The following is a 21,855-nucleotide window of genomic DNA, read 5'->3' as shown; positions in this document are numbered from 1 at the left end:
CCAGACTAAGTAATTCTACAATGCTGACATACTTCAAAATATCATTTTGTCTACAGTAAATAATACAATTTTATCTGCCAATAAGATACTGAGAATGAAGATGAATATACAGACATGACACAGAATATGCTGAGATTATATTCTAAAACATGTAATTATATTCTAAACCCTGTCATCCTCAAATTTCCAATTTTGCCACAGACGAGGGAAAATCAGGGTATGTTTCTTCCTCTGGGAAGAGAGGGGTATGAATCGGACTTACGGAGGGGGTGGGGGTGGAGGAACCTCAGCTGCATCTGCAGACAGCAAGGTACTGATCAGATCAGTGTGTTCATCAGGCTCATCTGTATTTAGAATGTCTTAGAATTAAAAAATGAAGCCAGGCATGCCTGTAATCCCAGCAACTCAGGGGGCTAGGGCAGGAGGATCACAAGTTCAAAGCTAGCTTCAGCAACTCAGTGAGACCCTGTGTCTAAATAAAATATATTTTTTAAAGGGCTGGGGATATGGCTCACTGTAAAAGCACCACTGGGTTCAATCCCTAGTATGGAGAGAGGGAGAGAGAGAGAGAGAGAGAGAGAGAGAGAGAGAGAGAGAGAGAGAGATTCTTTAACATATGAAAAATAATTTTTAAATCTATACAGGAAAGACAAGATTCTTTTCCCATCCACCCCATTCTCATGGATCAACTTAAAGAGCAATCTCTTAGTTTTTTCTCTCAGAAAATGTAATTACTTTGAAATGAAATGTTAATGCTATGTTCTATTCTTAAAGTCACTTGCTAACAGTGATGAAGCTATGGCTTAATAGAGTTGCTAAATTTTCTCCTAGGTCATTCTTCTTTTGTATTTTATATTCATCAAATGAGCTGATGATGATCTGGAGTATTTTTTTTTTTTTAATGAACACAGGACAATCTCAGCTAAGACTCATCACCAGGCTGTTGACTTCAACATCTTTGAGGGCATGGTTTGCCACGGGGTCCCCCTGGTGACCATTTCAAGGGGCAAAGTGGTGTACGAAGCTGGAGTTCTCGATGTCACAGCAGGAGAAGGGAAGTTCATTCCACGCAAACCTTTCGCTGAGTATGTTTACCAACGAATCCAGCAACGAGACCAGGTGAGTCCTGCACAGTGGGTCAGGCCTGGGCTGGACTGTTACCTGCTCTGGGTGTGGTTTGTGGTGATGGTGGCGTTGTCACATCACACTGCTCTAACATATTCCCTGGATATTTGGGTTTATTTATATGAGAGATTACCGACAAATGCCAATTTTCAAAGAATCTTTGGATGGATGCATTTTCCTTGGCAGACTAGTGTGTCGATTCAGGACTTTCTGATGGACAAGGTTGGATTTTTGTTTTTTTGGTTTTTTTCCCAGGCAATCTCAATTGGGCAATTTAATCAGGATCCTCCAAGAAACAGACATTCAGATGGATAAAGGTGTGAGGGGGTATTTCAGGAAACACCTGGGAAAGAAAATGGGCAGGAACTGGAAAGACATGCCCCAGAATGTAACTCAGGTGTGACCCCAGACAGGAAAGAAGAAAAGAAACCGAGTGGAAGCATCCAGACCACCTCACCATCTAGGAAGGGTTGAGAGGGGCCCCCTGGCAGTCCTTGAGCTGAGCCTCCTGCCCCACGGTGATACGTAGCACCCAGTCATTGCCTGGGACAGCCGTGGGAGGTGTGGTCACAGCGCAGACTCTGATGACATTCAGTGCAGAGCAGTGGCCCCTTGAGGAATTGCTATCCCTTTAGTTGAGGATTTGCAAGTCACATTCTCGTGACCATCAGAATAATGGAGTAGGTAGGTAGATATAAATATGAATTCCATCTTCCCTTCCCATTTCCTAGCTGTGAGGCCAAGAGCAAGTTTCCTTATCATCCTTGGGGTCAGATCCCTTATCTGGAAAATGAAAATAACATTTCTCCCTAACAAATTGTGACGATGGTGGAACCAGTGTGGATAAGATTAATCAGACTCAGATAAGATTTTTTTTTTTAATGTAAGGCATATCCACTTAAGGCACATAGTAGGAGGTCAATAAATGCTAGTTCTGTTTCTTAATCTATAGCAAAGGCCCAAAGTTTATAATAATGCTACATTATAAGAGATACTTGTTTTATTATTATTATTATTTATCTTGGCTTTTCATTTTTTTTTTTTTAGTGTGTACAGAGTCTTAAAAATTTTTAAGTTTTACTATACTAAATATTTGTAATGTATTTGAATATTTAAAATCCAAAAATCCATTTCTGGGTTTGGAGGTGGGGGTGGAGCCACCCTGTACCCTTAATCTCATATGTCACAGGTTAGAGCTGAATGGCCGGGCCCTGAGAATGTTCTGGTTTTCTCCCAGAAGGCTTTGCTCATGTTCCCTGCCTGGCATGTAGACTTTGTGACCTGTGGATTTATTCTAAAACTTATTTCTCTTCTTTCCAGTTTTCAAATGTAGGTTTTCTTTTCCAAAGTTCTCCATCTGTTCTTTGATTCATGTCACTTAGATCTTTTAGTCTCTTTGATTTCTCCTCTAATGTCTTGTGCAATTTTTTTTAACTTGTGAATTCTCAGAATGCATTACCCAAGATTCCTGCATTTAAAAAATACTTCCTAAGGTAAACCATTGCTCTAGAATGCTTTAAATTCACAGGAATACCACAATTCTTTATATATCGTATTTCAGTCAAAACAGATAGTTTAAGATTACAGTTCATTTTGCTCTGGGGTTAATTTAAAGTGTTGACACTGACGGGTGACAGGTGGGTGGTAACTGTAAGAGTCCCAGGTGTTTTTGAACATTTGTGTGGTAAAGAACAGCAGTACTAAAGCTTAATGGCTGCTTCTTGGATTTAAGGCATTCTTCTAAGGGCTCTGTTACTGTGAAAGCCCTGTGAAGGAATGAGATATTATTTCTCTCATTTTAAAGATTAGAAAACTGAAACCTCAAGAAATTAAGAAACTTGTTCATGTCACACATCAGGTACTTGACAGGGCAGGACATAAACCCTGGTTATTCATCTTTAGAAATTGCATACCTAAGCAATCAATTATATTGTAAAATATAAAAATTGAGTTCAATGAGGTACTGAGAGATAAATGGCTCAGTATTAATTTGCAAAAGAGTCTTAGTTGCAGCCATGAGGGCAGCTAGTTTATTCATGGGTCTGTAGCAGTAACTCGGTAGAGGCCTGGAAGGGTAGACTTTGGAAATCACAAGAAGGTAGAATCAATAGAACCAGGTGATAATATGACATTTGAAATGGATGTGAAGTAGGGCTGCTCCTGGTGGTCAGTTCTGGTTGGTCACCAGCAGGGACACTAGACAAACAGGGACTCCCTGATAGATTGTATTTAAATGACTAACTTGAGACAAGTTCTTCCCGGGATAGCGAAAATGGTTTGGGCAGAAGAGGTCACCAGATGACTGGTTTCAACAGTTCTCCTTTTCAAATTGCTTTCTGTTTTGTTGGCAGAATTAATGTCCACTTCATATTTTATGTGTTGACTACCAATTATATGAATTATTTTAGTTTTTTAATATTTTCTTCTGATATCCGCCTCTTAGGCATTAAGAGCATTGTTATTTTGAGAGTAACAATAGATGATAATTTTCATTGTTATCACATGTTGTTCTGAGAACTTACTATCTACCAAGAACTGCATTAGGTGATTTGTAGTCATTATTTTACTTAATGTGGACATCCACATGAAGGATATTATCATTCTCAATTTACAGAAGAGAAAACTGAGCCTCAGCAAAATTAAACAACTTCCCCTGAGTTAAGAAATAAGTCAACTTAAGAGCCAGGATCTGTGATATTTTCACTCTACCACAGGATCTCTGTAGAGATAAGAAAAGAGAAAAAATTATCATTAACCCCAAACCATGAAGGAATGCATGATTTAAAAGATGTTGGGGGAAAAAAATGCCAAAATGAGTAAAATAAAATTCAGTTTGGGAATTATGTGATGGCATTTCCGACCCCTTTCCAGTTTAGTGAAGATGATTATAGAGTAAAAATATTACACTAAAGTAAAGAAAACGATTTGTCACAACTCTAGATTTTAAATTCACACGAGGTTATCAGAGCTCTTTGTTTTTCATTTTAAATACTCAGATTTCTTGGGCTACACCCCCAGCCCAGAGATAGAATGTTTGTTAGCATGCACAAAGCCCTGGTTTCAATCCCCAGTATCTAGATAAATAACTTAAATAAATAAAATTAAAATACTCATATTTCTTTGTGAGTAAAGGATAAGAATTTGAAGGCAAGCAGGAATGGACCATAAGATTTCTCCTGCTTGCCTGTTACACCCCCCCACCCCCACCCCACCCACAGCTTCTTATCATTTCCATGCTGATGCTTGGTACAGAGTAGATCTTGACAAATTAATAAACAAAACACTAAGAGGAACAAAGGCAATAGCTTCAGAGGACATAGAAGGAACTTTAAATAAATTAACCCAGAGATTGCCTCCTGCACATCCCCCAAAATGGGGTTATCTGTAAGCTTGATTTTTGTCCACAATTGTATTTCTGAGTAAAACTTACCATCATTCCACTTTGCCACTTTCACTATTTTTGAATGTTGTGAGGCATTTCCAAGGAAGGAAGAGACATTTTTCCTTGATTCATCAGCTTTGGGGAATTATTATTTATTTTAAAACTTAGCTAATCCATAAGGGAAAATTTTTAAATCAAAAGACAAGACATCAGACTTTATAAATATAACACAATAAAACATTTCAATATTATATAAGAAGTCACTTAAGGAGCAGCGTTGTAGGGAAGAGAAAGAAAAGGGAGAAAAATAAGTAACAACAACTTAGATATTCCAAGAGATTTCCTGAAAGAACAAAATTATGTACAGTTGATTCTTTACCAAGAGCATATAGCTCTTTAAATTCGAACATATTATCTTTCTGAAAGCATTGTGTATTTAGTGTTATAATTTTCATCAAAATTTGAAAAGATGGACTTTCTTTAAGTTATCCATTAAGTCGTCTTTTTTCTCCTTTTCAGTAATAAGCAATTTTGTCCTTTTCTGTAAAATACAAGGCATGCTGCATTTTAGAGAGAAACAGGAATAGCTTCTCAGAGTGATATATGGTTTCAGAATACTGCTGCCAAAGCTTTTAAACTGGGTTGTATCTTTGCAACGATAAGCGTAATTTGCCTTTCTAGATAAGATAAAATTGAGTGGATGACTGACTTGGTCCTTGAAATGGGTATTTTCCATTTCTGAAATAATAGTTTGTCAATGTCTTTCTCAAGGTAAGTAGCTCAGAGAAAGTAATTTAAGATATGTCATCAACTGCCGTATAGACCCAATTTTCTCAGATTGATAGATAATAATAATAAAAGGCAATACATATGCTAGATCTGGCTCCTTTTGGCTCACAAAAGACACTTGAATTCACCTCTGCCCAAGCCCTCATTCAGGGAGTCACTGTGGTAGCTTGAAATCAAACATGGTAGGAGTATTTACACCACAGAAATAGGCAAGTGCTACAAATAGGATTTTAAGGATGGTGATAAAAAGAAGAGTCTACTGGTTGTTCATATTTACCAGCACACTACTGTATCATAGGACACTTTCTAAATACATGTTGAGCATCCCTAACCTAAAAATCTAAAAAACTCAAATACTCCAAAATCTAAAACTTTAGAAAATTGACAAATGCATTGAAGCATCTCAGATTTTCAGACAAGGAGTACTCAACCGTTGAGTAAAGTTTTTGCAAACATTCCAAAGTCAAAAAAACAAACAAAAAACCCCAAAACTCCAAACTCCAAACCACTTCTGGGCCCAAGCATTTTGATGTGGGACACTCAGCCTATAACTCTTTTCATGCTTTAATCTAATCATTAAACATTCATTCGGTAAATATTTGTTGATCATCAATTAAGTGTCAGTATAAGTTAATTCTCACAACAACCTGGGAATAGCAGTTGTTCTATCTTATAGATTAAGCTTTTGAGGCTCATGGAGGTCACTCAGCTGGGTTGGAGGCTCAGGTCTAAGCCAGTCCCTTCAATGTCTAGCACTACAGCACATTAATCATGAAGTTGAATCCCTACTCAAATGAATAGCCACCCATCTCCCACCCTCAACATAGGGTCCCCCATTCTCCCCACTGCACAAAAGGATAATTTGCCCTTCAGCTGGAAAACTTAACAGAGCAACCAACCCCAAAGTAAGAGGGCCCAGCTTTGTTGCGTTGTCCTTGAGAAAGAGCTCCCAGGGTATTTTAAGGATTACATGGAGACAGTCAGTGGATGCTAAAACATTAGCAAAATGCACACATTTCTATTGTTATAGATCATCTCTATGGAGCCTACTCAAGTTCTACTGGTGCACAGAGCCCTAGATAGCTCAGTTCAGTGTATACCACAGTTCTCTAAATTCACCAGGTCATTCTCAGGGACTCAGTGTTCATTTGAGCTGTTTGATGTTGAGCCAGTGTCTGCTGTTTGGTATTTGGAACTTCTTTTGTCTTTATGTAATATTTTTGTATCTTAACCTCTCTGGGCAGCATTGCATCCGTAACTGTCTTGGGGCCTGAGAACTATTCTTTACTGATCTCTCTGGTTTCAGAAAATCTAACATCCCGGCACTCCATTCCTGGCAAACCATATAGTTAAAATCTTTATCAGTTTAGAGCTTCCTCTTCCCCTGATCAGCTAACCAAAAAACATTTCTGCAATTATGCAAATATAATGATGATTGCAATTAATGTTTATTCACAGTACCGCATATGATATAATTCTCATTTTTGTCTTTCTATTAACTTGTCACAGTGACAATCGTCATTAAATCTTATGAACTCAAATTGAACTCTCTGTTAAAGTGACTCACCAGCATCCTGTCCAGGGAGGTGCATCTGTGCTCTGTATCCCCCAGAATAGCCCCTCCCAGGGCTGTACCTTTGAGCCATTTTACTTGATTGTAAGACCATCAAGATGGAAACCATTGTTGCCACTGATCTAATCTTGACCAGCATGTATTGGGGAAAATGATGCAACTCAGATTATCCTCAAATGTATGTTCTCAGGACATTTTAGTGTCTTGAGATGCTCCTTGCACAAGTTGCCAAATAATTGTCAGTAATGTTACCTTCCAGTGATTCTGTTGTCCAGCAGTAAATGAAAAGTTCTGAGGAGTCCTACATTCAAGCAGTCTCACTTCGTTTAACAAACATTCATCCAGCACCAGGCACCATCTGGGGGCTAGTGATACCAGCATCAATCAGACAGCAGCCCCAATCCCAAAGGGTTTATCTTCTACTTGTTCCAGCTCTGGGTTCCTTGTGCTTAAATCCTAGTTCAGCTTGACACACTTTTACACTTTTTTGCTGTAGTCAGTTGGCCACTTGAATAGAGGAATCTGAACATGAGGAGAGATCAAGGCTGGACATAAATTTGGGAGTCATGGCACATAGATTTAAAACCACAAGTCTGGAGCCATCAAGGAGGCTGTGCTAGATAGAGACAAAAGGAGGCTTAAGATAGAGATCTCGGTCCACCAACCTTCAGAGATTGAGGAGAAAAGAAATCAGAAAAGGAGCCTGAGATAGCTGCCCAGAGAGTCAGAAAGATCATCAGGAAAACAGGGAGACTCAGAAGGCAAGAGAAGAAGCCTGCTTCCTTTGTTCAACCCATACCACTCAAATTCTTCGTTCTGATCTCTCTTGAGTATTTTATGCTGCATAAAAGTCCTCTAAGTATTACCTGTGCTTTCAGCTGGAGGAATGGGGCTGAAGTATACATGACCACTCTACTCATCTGAGATACCAGGAAAAGAAACCCATTTTATTTTTAACCCCATCACTAGTACAGTTTCTGAGCATTGAACACTGGTTCCACCATAGACCAGGGTCCATATCAAGCCAGGTACTTCACACTTCAGATAGAGAGTCGCCACTGTCAGTAGACAGAAGTTGCCATTGTCACTAGACAGAAGTAATAAGACTAGCTTTTCTAAGAGTGGTGGGTAAGGTCTACCTAGAAAACAAATGTGCAACTGAGCTTCGGAACAACGGTAGTGATGGTTTAAGATTCTGCAGAGTGACTGCCACCACTTTTCCATTTTGTCACAGTGGATATCTATTGAGGTTCTAAAATATATAGAGAGTGCCATGCCTAAGGCAAGAGACGGTGCAGAGAGGAATAAAATGCACGTCTCGTCAGTACAGGGCCTATGCAGCCCACCCGTAAGGAGAAGAAAATTTAGTAAAAGTTGAAGTTGCTTGGAGCATAAGAATGGAACCTAAATTGTCTTTTTTAATAGATGAAAAAATAACTATTAAAGTGAAACATTTTGAAATGTGGAACAACAAAAGACTACTGAGAGAAGATTGGTTTGTTTCTGAGGTGGCAGCAGGCACAGGCAGGCATGGTCACACCTTAAGGTCATTCTGGAAGGATGACTGTTCCCACCTGGAGCCTCAGAAGCAGATGAACAGTGAAACTATGCAGATAAGATCAACCAGGTCACAGACATATGATGATCAGTGTGACTGGGGACCAGCCAGGCTGCATGCTGCTTGATGGCATTATCAGAGCAGTGACTGAGCAGCCAAAAAGCAGTTCTTAGAAAACCAAGTGACCTGAGACCTTTCCACAGAAGGCTTTTCTGGCCAGCAAGAGAATAAAGCCTAGAAAGCAGGTACACAGTGAAGCACAACAAAGGAGTGAGAGGGAAACTGAGCCAGCCCAGGCCAGGACTCCTCAGGCACAGAAGAAAGAAAGCTTAACTGAGCATTGAACACTGGTTCCACCATCGTCCCCTCCAAAAACCCTTCCACCCATATTTACTGGGGACATATTATGGAAGAATAGAGCAATACATTGGCCCCCTGTCTACTGGGGGAGACAGAAAGGTAAATAAATCATTATAGAAAACTGTATATGCAAGCTAGTGGATGTGACAGAGAGGGCTTACTAGTATGATGACTACCTGGGCTGAGGTATAAAAGCAAAGTCAGAGATACTTAAGTAACAAGGATAGTGGGCATCCCAGCCCATGCCAAGCCCTGGCCCTGACACAAAGATTTTAGGAAGGATTCTGATTTGCCTGGTTAGGGACATGCACTATCCTGGGGCTTGCAGATTTAAGGTCAGGGAAAACAATCCTCTAAGGGACTGACCAGATTATAGAACAGACCTGCCCCTAAATGAGGACAGGCCTACACTAGATGGCTCCACCTGAACCAATGGTGTCACAGTCCAATCCCAGTGAGCCCAAGACAAACAGAAAAGAAGCAACTGAAAACTTCAAGTAGGAGAGCTTCAGGAGCTGCTGTACAAAGAGGGAGACGGAGCGGGAGTTGAGGAGGGACCCACAGCACAGAGTAGGTGGCACAAATATCTGCCCAGTTATGTCAGTTTCCCCAGGGGTACACCATGCAGAAAGTCTGACGACTGAAATGATAAACCATGGGTATCAATTGTGAATACCAAGAGGAAGAGAGAAAGGCAAGACCCTCTAGGTAGTAGGCAAGAGGGTGTTGAAAGAAGGTGGAAAGAAATCTTGGTTTCCTGGCATGGTCCTGGATCATGCTTGTTAATGATGTTAGGTAGCCTTTCCACTCTCAGTCCTTCTTTGGATGATAAATTCTATGGTCACCCTAGGTTGAAGGGATATACCATGAAGTGTAGCTTAGGAAGTAAAGGCAGGAGAGAACGAAGCACTAGGCAAAGAGAAAGAGAGTGGTGGGGGGTTAGGTAAGTTTAAGGTTTCAGATGTGCCTTGGCTCTCAGTGACCCCAATGTCCGGGACTAGGTGGCAGAAATGGGAAGCTGGCACTTTATTTTCAGGCACCTTGAGGTACCGACAGGATTGAGATGAAGCCAATGGTTGAGTGGATAATGAGCCAAAATGGAGGTCCAGCCAACATCGGGGCAGACACAGTAGGGGGACCAAGGCTTGTCCTGGTGCTCAGTGTGTGCTGCAAGTTCCAGGGCTGTGGGAGCTGACTCCACCTTGCTCTTTGTAGTATTCTCTGTAGAAAAATAGGTGAGGCTGTGGGCACTCAGTAATTATCTGTTGAATGAAGAAAATGCTTGGTCTCTGGAAATTCTCAAGTATCTAAAGGATGAGTTTTATTTACCAAATTTTGTGAATGAGGGTGTAAATTCAGAGGCATTAAATAACTTATGAGTTCCCTACAATGAATTAATAGCAAAGGGAGAATTCAAACTTAGATCTGTCTTATTCCAAAGCCCACATTATTGATTACTTCAGTATATTGGTTTCGATGATCAAAATGAGACCCAGAATGATTTATTGTGTTTGTGTGTGTGTGTGTGTGTGTGTGTGTGTGTGTGTGATTATTTATTAAGAGCTTTGTGTCGGTCAGCTTTCTATCACTGAGACAAAATACATGAGAAAAACAACTTACAGGAGGGAAGATTCATTTTGGCTCATGGTTTCAGAGCCATGGTCAGCTGGCTCCATTGTTTCTGGGCAGTTTCTGTGATGAGGCAGAACATCATGGTGGAAGGACATAGTGGAGCAAAGCTGCTCACCTTATGGAAGCTGGGAAGCAGAGAGATAGCAGGGGGGCAGGAGACGGACTGGGGACATGATATGTCCCTAAAGGCATACCATCAAGGACCTACTGCCTTTGCCTAGGTCCCAACTCCTACCCTTTGCACCACCTCCCAATAGTACATTCAAATTATGAATCTATCAATAGATTAGTCTATTGATGAGGCCAAGCCCTCATGGTCCAATCACTTTCTAAAAGCCCCACCTTTGAACATTGCTGCTTTGGAGACCAGGCCTTCAACACATGACCCTTGGGGAACATTCCGGGTCCAAAGCTTATTCTGTGTCAGGCATTATTCCAAATATTTCTTTTATATTTAATCTTATCAACATTTTAATTCTCACAACAACCCTATAATGCAGGTGCTGTTTTTAGCCCCATTTTACAGCTACAGGACCTGGAGCACCATGCTGAGTAACTGCCCAGGCAATCTGGTCCCAGAGCCGGTGCCATTAATCACTGACGCTCCCTGCCTCTTGACTTGTCAGAGAAGTTGTGCACATGTTTACAAATAGCATGATTTAGTTACTTCTCCTGAATTCCTTTGTTTATAAAGTCCAGATTTTGAAACTGTGTTCAAGCACTAAATTAACTCCAGCTGAACTCTACTGAGGGTTCTGCTGTGTCATTGGCCACCAAAGAGGTGAGATCCTGCAGAAAGCCTGTTATACACAGAGGCAGACAGGAAAAGGAAACACACACAAGCAAGTTGCTGTGATTGATCAAAATGCTCAGTCCTAGGAGAGGGACAACACAGATGGCTAGGATGAAACCAGAAGAAAAGGTGGAATCTCGGGAAGGACTATAGGAGATGGGACTTGGACACGGTGAAGCTGTGGCAGAAGCCCAGATGGCACATTCCCTGAGCCTTCCTCTGATACAGATTAACACTGACAAAGAAAGAACAATCCAGAGACCCAAGGATCCTAGGAAATCCCAGGAGAGGGCAAGAGGCTGGTACCTGATAAGTTCACAAGATTCTGTTTTGCTCTCACAATTCACAAAGGAAGCCTGTCTGTAACTTTGAAGTCAATAAACCAAAAGAGGGAAATGAAATATGTTCTCTTTCAGACTTGCACACCTGTGCCTGTGGAGCGTGTACCCTATAAGGGAGAGGTCAGCAAATTGAAACCCAAAGACTCCACAGTAGGGACCAGGATGCAGGACCACCCCTGATTTGGTGCTGTGAGTAATGGAGAGTGGGCGGGCGGAGAAAGTATTCCTGTGTGACAATCAGCAAATAAATGTCAGCATGTGAAATTAGCCTCTCTCCCTTCACAAGCCTTTGAAGAGTCCAAGGTCAAAGACTTCAAAGTGATGCAAAATGCAAGGACAGTTAAGCTAAGAAGAGACTGATAAGAGTCCTGTTGGTGTAGAACAGTGAGATGAGCCTTTGGGATTAAAGAAGGTCTTGAGGGTAATGGCAAGGAACATTCCATAGATCCCCAGAGAATCTACCACAAGTAAGAAGCAGTGGGTGGGAAGCATGCAGAGGGCCCTGTTACTGCACTACTTACAACAAGGAGTATCATTTCATGGTCAAAATTTATAAACCAATCAGAACTTTATATGGAACAATGAATCTTTGTATGGTAAATTCCATTGGGTTCTAGAATTTAGAATGCATGAAAAAATGAATGTTGCTTTCAGGAATGTAATTTTCAGAAAAATTATTTGATAGTATTTGATGCACTTTTTTCCATGCTTAATTTTTGGAATATAGACATGATCATTTTTGAAAAGATGTTTGAATGCTTCATCAGGTGCCCCTCATTCTTTTTGACACACATATGTTTCTGTTTTGGAGCACCTGTGATCACCATCCGTGTCAACGTTTTTCTCTTTAATTGTTCTCCAATCCTGTTCTGCCATATCCCTATTTAACAACAGTGGCCTTACTGTGATTTTACTATCTCTCTACCATCACTTTTACTGACTTCATGAAATAAATGAATTTTTCCAGTTTTGTAATTTCACTAGGTTCTAAAACTTTTTAAAATTTATTTCATGATATGTTTTCAGATACTTCAACATGTACCAATCTGCAAGAGACTTTAACCTAGGGTTGACCTGATGGATAGGGCCAGAGGTTTGTGCTAATCAGGGGCTCTGCTTGACAAAGGTCTGGTTTTTTATGTGCTCAGGCATTGCACATAGTCATATTTTGGCAGCCTGTGCTTCCCTACAAAACCCCCATGACTGCAGGGATGTGAATGATGAATCCTTGAATAACCAAGCCCTCTGTCCCACATGCTGTGCATGTTGTCAATCTTGAACGTTTTCTAGCCCCAAGTTTCAGTGTTTTTATTGTTTCCACATTACTGAAATTATTCTTCCAATTCAATAAGATTGTATTAAAGATTCAGAAGATGATTAGCAAGGGATGGAAATGCTACTGAAAACTATCACATGCTATGAACTGCATTTGTAGGAACGGGCTTAGTGTTTACTTTGATTAGAGTGTTTCTGGGGGTTATCTTGAATTCTGCCTGTCTTTGTGGGGGAGAATGCTACACTGAGTTGCTTTTATTCTCTTCAAAGGTAAAATCAGAGGAAAGGATGCTATGCTCCCCTCACAGCCACACGTTGTCAGCCCGTGGAGACCCAGGCCTTATTTCAACTCCCCAAGATCCTTTAGGAAAAATAATCTCTCTAGGCCTCTTTGATTTTCTTTCAACAGCAATTGCTGTCTTCCTTACTATGCCATTGTTGCCTAAGATTGAAGATATAAATGAATATTATTGTGTTGGAAAGTCTGTCTGAAAATTCATTGATGATGCTTTAAGATTTTTATTTGCACTAGATTTCTTTGAATTTGAAAATATCACTTTCTTGTTTAACAGATTTTTTTTCTTTTTAGTGGCTACATTTGTTTTTAAATTGCACTGTGATTTTACATTTTATTGGAATTAATAAATGTTGAGATCTTCATTTGATATTCTGTTATCTGAATTATGTGTGTCTCCTTCTAACAAGTGGAACAGGGACTGTGGGGGTGGTTTTGACTCAAGAGTGTGATTTCCAGTGTGCATTCTGCTTCAGCAACTCCCAACAATCAGGTCCTTGACAGAGTGTATGTAATCATATCAGGTGCTCAACCTTAGGGTGAATCCAAGGCAGTTATCCAATCACACTGATGAGTTGAGGATTTGAAGGATTCAATGGAATCAGCAAGGCTGAGAGATGCTGGGTTGACACCTTCCTCCCCTGTACTTCTGGTCTGTACTGAGATCCCTCTGCGTTTGCAGAGAATCAGAGCTGCTTCTCCTGGGTAACTAGGTCAAGAGGGATGTTTAAAACATGGAGTAAACTCAGGGTAATTAGGCAGTTCTTGTGGTCTTCCCTAACATATACACTTAAATCAGGGGTGGGTATTTGCACATGTGGGTTTAACCAAGGGTAGTGGGAAATTGTACTCACCTGCCATTTGTTTTGAGCGCATAGATAAAAAAAAGTTGAAGAGCTACACCCGAAGAGAAATCTTTAGGTCCAAACTAAAGCTCTTTTTTTTCCTCAGGTTAAAAAATAACCTTAAAATATTGGTTATTTTTCTTCTCCACTTTGGCAAAGGAAATTCTACAATAGAATCACTGAGTCTTCTGAAAGGAAATGATTAAATTGTTTTCTTACTCAGAAGCAAATTCTCACTCAGCCTTTAGCATTCAGACAAAATGTCACCCTCTATGAGAGGCTGTCCAAGATCCGGTGACTGGGTTATGTGCCTTATTTATGCTCCTGCATAGCAGAGCCCAGTGTGGGCCCTGTCATAGTACCTTATCTGGTGCATCATACAATTAGCACTCTGTATCCGTGGGTTCCACATGGACTCAACTAACTGTGGATCAAAAATATTTCTTAAAAAGTTACATCTGTACTGAATACATACAGACTTTTCCTTGTCATTATTTGCTTAAAAAAATGCAGTGTAGCAGCTATTTACATCATCTTTACATTATATTGAATATTGCAAGTAATCTAGAGATGATTTAAACCATAAGGGAGAGTCTGTGTAGGTTATATGCACATACTCTGCCATTTTATATAGAAGGCTTGAGCATCCTCAGATTTGAGGGATCCTTGGGGACCCCAGAACCAATCCCCCATATATGCTGAGGGACAATAGCAGTTACTGGGTTTACCGCTCTGTCTCCTTTAAGAAACTGAAAACTCATGCAGGCAAGGTCTGCCTGTTTCCCCAGCACCAAGCAGAGAGCCCAGCAGCCGATGGGCATTCAATGGATACCTATTCACTTTTGAATAAAGGAAAAAGAGTAAGAGTTTCTGCTAAGTTTTTAAATTGACACAGATGAAGTTAGTGAGAACTCACAACAAAATAGGAACAAACTTCATGGAGGGTTTTTGTGTAAGGGCACTCTTCATGGAGAGCCTGGGGTCATCATTGTCTCTTTGAAAACTCTGGGAGAATGAAATCACTATAGGATTCCATTCCAACAGCCAATCAAAATGAATGGGGGCTCTCCTTGTTCCTTTTATTTGGTTTTGTTGCCAGTGCTTTTTTTGAGACCATAGTTCTAAATAATAATAGAAGGCAATGGGAAAACATGATTCAAGCTATCAATATTTCATGCCGTATTTTTCAAGACTTCTGCTGGTGCACAAAATAAGATCTCTGTCCCTAAACAATTGCGTGTTTGAGGTCAGCACAAAAGATGGATGGAACAAGTAGAATTTCTTCTCCATGTTCACCTCCCACTGAACTTCCTCCAAGGAAGCGTGAGGAGATAAAAAAGTGCAGGCTCTAAATGCTATCCTCTGTTCACTACATGTGAGGCCTTGAGCAACTTTTAAAATTAAAATATGAGATTATCGAAACTTGCCAAAAGATAAAAAAAATCACATAAATCACCCTTTTGAATTTTCCCAGTTAAGAATGGAGACTTTCTCCTCTCTTGTTCATTTCCCTTTCCTCACCCTGGGTATCTAGCAGCTCCAGACTGCTATTTCATTTCCACATACATCTTTTATACCTGAATATACATATACCTGACCCTAAGCATTGTTTTGAATGTGATTAAACCTTATTAAAACATTGCATAGCATATATTGTTTTTATTTCTGCTTTTGTGTGTGTGTTATCAACATGCTTGGGAGTTATTTGTTTTAGTGGGTCTAATTCTAGTTATTGATTTTATTGTTGAAGAATATTCCACCTACAATCATATCACAAACTACTTACCCATTCCCTGGTTGGATGAACATTCAGGTTGTTCAATGACATGGCTATCACAACACTGTTTTGGGCATCTCCGCATAGCTTTCTGTGGGTACGAATGTGAGTTTCTTTAGGGTCTATACCTTCAGTAAAAGGAATAAAACTGATGGATCTTGCCTTACTTACACACTGATAAATGGTTCTCCAAGGATTTTGCCAATCTGATACCTGTCAAAAGGATCTCACTAGAGTTTGAATTTGCATTTTCTGGAGTGCTAATGAGGCTGAGCTCCTTCTCCTTATTGATCTTCCTAAACCTCAGTTTCTTCATTTATAAGAGAAGAATGGTAATGGTACAGAATATGTCCACAGGATGCTGTGAGGGTTAGAAAGCCCAGACTGAATGGTCAGCAAATGCTAGCTACGAGTGCTCTGCTTACCATTAATGGCAGTATGATGAGTTAATAATGATGTGCTATTCTGAGATTGCCAAAGCCTTGGCTGTTCATCTCTTTCTATGGAGAAATTTGCCACGCTTGGCAATGCCAGCTCCTTGGGCAGAAACAGGGGTATGGAAGCCAAGAATGAGGGGTGGGGGTGGTGGAGCCAGCCCAGGCATGGGGTCAGAGCATAAGGGGGCTCAATGAGGGCCAGTGGGCATGGTGGCCTGGGGGCAGGTCCCAGTGAGCAGTCCAAGCAGGGACACATATAGGGGAGGTTGGAGGTTGGCTTTCAAGTGGTGAGTGTAAGCAAGTTTCCATGTCAGCAAGGAGGTGGTTACAGCTAAGGCCCTCTTCTGTTTTCTCTCTGAACAGGAAGCAGTATTCGGGCTTATCACAGACTTTAAGTCACAGCAGTACATTTGAACTAGCTAAGCAAGATACCTGAACTTCAGAAGTCTCAGTTTCTCTATTGCTCAATGGGAATATAGTAACCAATGATACCTCCTGCAAGGGGGTTGGAAGGATTAATTGAGGCTATATGCATAACGCCCCTGGCCCTCCATCAATGGTAGGTCAAACTGTCCCCACCTTCCTGCCCTTCCTCCACAAGGACACACTTCATGTGTCTTATGTCTCTTCTTGCTCATCTACCTAATATTGAGCCTCCTGAAGGAAAAAAAAATACATGAGTTAGATTTCTTTTTGTCAAACCCACTTTCTTCCTTGACTTTTTTTTGAAGAATATCTTTTTTTGTTATTTTTTTAAGAGCAGTGGGTCCATTATTTATTAAGCACCTACTGTTTCTAGATCACAGAACTAAACCCCTTAGAGTGGCTGCCACTGCCCCCTGGGTGCCTTGCAGAGTGGGTGGTACACCCTTGTTGAAGGAATGAAACAATCTTGGAAGGAGAAGATGATGGAGGAAGAGGAAGAAGAAGAGGAGGGTGGGAAGGAGGAGGAGGAGGAGGAGGAGAAGGAGGAGGAGGAGGAGGAGGAGAAGGAGGAGGAGGAGGAGGAGGAGGAGGAGGAGGAGGAGAAGGGGGAAAGGTACCATTCATCAATAAAAAGTAACATCACAAAAAAACATTGTGTTCAAAGTCAGAGATGCACTTGCTTAAAGAGCTATCAGCAGCATTTGCAAAAACATAAACTGCACCGTGGACTGGCCCTTAGGACTCTGTGGGCCAAGGGCGTTTGCATAACAGGCAGGGGAGTGAGGAATTTGGGCAGGGCTTTTCAAACAGCGGTGGTCTGCCCTATAATAGGATGCAGCCTCCCCAAGAGCACAGGCCCTGTGGCTTTTTCTTCAGTGAAACCTACAGATGTGCTCAATAGATTCTTCACAGCACTTACAGGCCCTTATTAGATGCCACACCAGTACTGAGTCCTATTTAAACTCCATCATTTAATTCTCTCTTTGGCCTTTTGAGACAGATAGCATTACTGTTCTTATTTAGATGAGGGAGGTTGGGTCATCCCCTGAAGACACTCAGCTGTTTATTGGGTAACTCAGGATGTAAACTCTGGTCCAATTGACTTCACAAGACCCCTCTAGCATGTTTCTCTTCTTTTCTTTTTTGGTCCTGGGGATTCAATTCAGGGGCACTCAACCACTGAGCCACATCCCCAGCCCTATTTTGTATTTTATTTAGAGACTGGGTCTCACTGAGTTGCTTAGTGCCTCACTTTTTGCCGAGGCTGGCTTTGAACTTGTGATCCTCCTGTCTCAGCCTCCTGAGCTGCTGGGATTACAGGTGTGCAACAGTGTGCCTGACTATCATGTTTCTTAGTCAGAACTGAAGAAAGGATCTACTCCTGAAGGATGTACCTGAACATCACTGGCACTCAGAAGAAAATAACAATAGCATTCAGCCATTAAGAGTTTATCTAAAAATACAATCTATTGCTTGAATACTTCCTAAATATCAGTTGACATGATCCTTCCAACACCACCACAAGGTGGGAACTGCAATTATCTTCATTCCAAATGTGAGGATACTGAGGCTTGGGGAGGAAGATGGACTGTAATTTCTCAGACCCCAGATATCATCAGAAGGATGACCTGGAAAGGGTTTTCCGACTGTATTAAGCCTTTTCAGTGAAGAGAGTCTCCCAACCACCCAAGATAACACAGGTAAAGTTTTACGAAATTATCTCTATGCTGGACACGTTCTTCAATTATTTTTGCATAAAAGTTATTTATGCATCATTTTCTCCAATTATTTATGCAGACTTTTCTGAGATCAATGGCAGTTGTCATGGAATTCAACTTGATTTGCTATAGGAAATCTATTGGGTTTTCTTTCTTTTATGCATTATATTTAAGATAATTAGATCAAGATTCGATGTTTTCTCCCCTTAAACCCGAAGTCAAGAGCCCAGGTGGGAAATGGTGGGTGGGAGTGATTCATAGTATGAACCACCTCTGAGTGGGTGGCTGAGCAGGTGCCAAAGCAGCGGAAGTCTAGCCATGGCCTGTCCCTAACCATAGGGGACTGAATCTGAAGCAGCATCACTCTGTCACTGCCACCCCTGAACACTCATGGGCTTAGTACCTCTTGCCATGGGGCACCTCCCTTGATGCACAGAGGGCTCAGCCCCAGTCACCCTCGTCGGCCCCAGCTCTGCACCATTTGCTTGTGTGGTGGTGCAGGGCACAGCTCTGCTCTGAACTTCCATCTTCATTTCCACAGGAGGAGGTGTGGCTGCCTGTGTAGGGAATGCTCAAGAGCACAGAATCTAAACTGACTGGGTCCCAGACTTCCCTCTGTCACTTACTGCCTATGCCTCTTAGGCAAATTACTCAAACTTTCCCCACTTCATGTGTCTAATCTATAAAATGGAGAATAACCATATCTACTTTCTAGAGTTTGGGGACAATTAAATGGAGCAAGTCATACCCTATCCTGAGCATAAAGTCAGACCTGGACTAACATTTGCTTCTGTTATTTCTTAGAGCTTGACTGCTTTGTTATTCTACCTCAAATCAGAATTACACCATCTAATGTCACCTCAGGAACTCTTGGTTTCCTTTGAGTCACATTTGATAGCCACTGTTGCCCAATAGTTCAATTATACAACCGAACTTAAACCGAAACACAAAACAAACCCTTCTGCTAAAGAGGCTCCCTAGCGATTGACTATTATTTTACTACCTGGGCCTCGGTAATTCATGCACCCGCTTGAGAAATAGACCTGGCTATTTTCTTTTCAAATTTTCTCAGGAGCCAATTAAACACAAGTCTTTCCGTCCCATAAAATATAGCCTTTGAATTCATTGTTGGTGAAAGTCAATAACTGAAATTAAAATATGTCTGCAATGAATTCTTCTAAAGTCTTAAGCGTTTTTGGAATTTATTCTCTATAACTCACATTAGAATAGAAAGAGAGGGAGAGAGAGAGGGGGTATGAGTTGTTTTCTGGGTGAGGTCTTCATTATATTTGAACATGGATTAGATTTAAAATTTGTTCAGATAAGAAATCAGAGCATGATAAAGATTTGGGGATAAAAAAGGCTTTCAGCTTCACAGCATGGAGACGAAGAAGCAGAGACTATTTCACCCTTTAGGAAACTAAACCTTTACTGAGTGTGTATTATGTGCCAGGTATTGGCACAAAAGATAAGATTGTGGGAAAAAAGCAAACATTGTTCCTACCCTTCCAGGAAAAACAGACATTGATCAAATAAGTGCAAAACCTACATTTACAACTTTAGTGTTTCAAAGAAAGCTTCTACCTTGAAATGAGAAGAACAGTGATGATTTGGCAGGGTCTGGGAGTATCTTGTCCATCCGATCTCCTCACTGCCTCTTGAGCTACATCTTTTGCTTTCTTATCCTCATCACAACCAGCATTGGCTCGGGTATATTCACAGCTGCTCCCAAATGTCTAACGCAGAAGCTGGCACACAGTAGGAGGTCAGGATATGCTTGTAGAATGTTTACTCCTGTTGACAATGAATCATCCCAAAACAGGGTTAACGGCATTAGAAACAACTCTTTCCTCTCTGGGCTTGTGCAGATCTTTTATGTTTTGTTGTGTTTTTAGGATGGAAAGATAATAGATGGGGGCAGGAGAAGAGAAGATATGGTAACAAATCAATGGCAAGGGTTACCTTTTTTCATATGTTGGCAATTCTTGCCTTTCACAGTCATCCGTTCTCAACCATTATATGGTACATAGTTCTGATAACCATAAATTGTGGATATTCTGGGAGAGTTTGGAATAGTTCAATTATAGTTCCAATGTCAAATAGCATTGTTCCTTGCTGGAGTCCTTGTCTCCCCGACAGCACCTCTAAAAAGGTTGAATTTGAACAAATAAAGTCATGAGTTACACTCTTGTGTATCAATTGTCCCTACCATATGCCAGTCTCCCCAGTGGGGCTATGAATTCCCCCAGGCAGAGACTGCTGTACCCTAGTGCCTAGCATAATGCCAGGCAAGGATAAAGAGGTACATTGCGGGGGGCAGTTGTATGACTCTTCCATAAGTGAAATAGAATTATCATCTGACCCAGCAGTCCTACTGCCTGGTATAGACCCCAAAGAGTTAAGAACAAGCATCTGAAAATCTCTACATGAATATTTAGAGTAGCAGCATCCATCAAATCCAAAAGGAAGAAACAACCCAAATGTCTAACAACTGTTGAATGGGTAAATACATTGTGGTATAGCCATCTAAGAGAATAGTATTCAGCTGTATAAAAGCATGAAGTACTGATACATGCTACAACATGGACCAACCTTGCAAACAGCATGCTGTACAAAATAAGCCAGATATTATAGGTTGCATATTGCATCAATCCATTTAGATCAAATGTCCAAAATAGGCCAATCTATGCAGACAAAAGGCAGACAAGTGCTGGGGGCTGAGGCAGGGAAGGAATGGGGAGTGATGACTTAATGGATATGGCATTTTTTTAGAGGATGAAGAAAAGTTCTAAAATAGAGTGGGGTGTTGCATAACACTATGAATATACTAAAAGCCACTGAATTGTACTCTGCAAAATTGCCCATGGTTACAAGGGCAAATTTTGTTATAAGTATTTTATTGCAATGAGAAAAACACTTTAAAAAATGGAAGAGGAACAATAACAATTTTAAAATAAACTGACTCATGTTAAGTGAGGGATTTGAGTGCTTCAGTGGCTGGAAAATCTGAAGAAAAGATGCAGAAAGGAGGTGTAGAGTGGATGTCTTCAGATGACAAGGACAGCTTAAGGAGCCCAGCTGTGAGCCCTCAGCTCTCTCCCCAGAGTGAAAACCAGGTCCTTCTGGGGGTCAGCGAGGGATTGTAATGTCAGCAATCAGGACTCAGCAATGGTCATGGTGCAAACACTGTTAGAACCAGAGCTGGTACAGAACCCAGCTGCGTGATACTGAAGTTGATCTCCTTCATTAATTCAACAAGAATCATTGTACCACACATGCTCCCTCCTTCCTGCCTCTGAGGGCACCAACTTGTATTCTCTGCCCACTTGCCAGGCTGAAGCTGGTGGGAAGGAACATCCTGGAAGGACTTTGTTCATGGTCATGAGATATGACCACAGAGTTAGCGTTGCCATGAATGAGCTCCTGAGATCAGTGACCAAGAGACTATCCTCTATGCCCATCTTTGCCCTTGTTCTGGCTGTGTGGCCTTGTACAAGTACCCTGTCTGAGCTCCCATTTCAACTGGAGG

The 21,855-nt window shown here is 41.0% G+C and overlaps 1 protein-coding gene across 1 annotated transcript in view; it reads left to right on the top strand.

Moving 5' to 3' along the window:
• Dpys (dihydropyrimidinase) overlaps positions 1–13,441 on the top strand; it is a 73,051-nt gene extending 59,610 nt beyond the window's left edge. The window contains exons 8-10 of the mRNA XM_076835406.2: positions 912–1,119; positions 11,629–11,742; positions 13,099–13,441. Of these exons, the coding sequence (XP_076691521.2) occupies positions 912–1,119; positions 11,629–11,733 (313 nt within the window). The 3' untranslated portion in view covers positions 11,734–11,742; positions 13,099–13,441. The remainder of the gene's footprint in view (positions 1–911; positions 1,120–11,628; positions 11,743–13,098) is intronic.
• The last annotated feature ends 8,414 nt before the right edge of the window (positions 13,442–21,855 follow it).

The sequence above is a fragment of the Callospermophilus lateralis genome, chromosome 16 (genome assembly GCF_048772815.1).
Source record: "Callospermophilus lateralis isolate mCalLat2 chromosome 16, mCalLat2.hap1, whole genome shotgun sequence".
Taxonomy (NCBI): Eukaryota; Metazoa; Chordata; class Mammalia; order Rodentia; family Sciuridae; genus Callospermophilus; species Callospermophilus lateralis.
The sequence above is the reverse complement of the archived record's forward strand: the minus strand, read 5'-3'. Positions and strand labels throughout refer to the sequence as shown.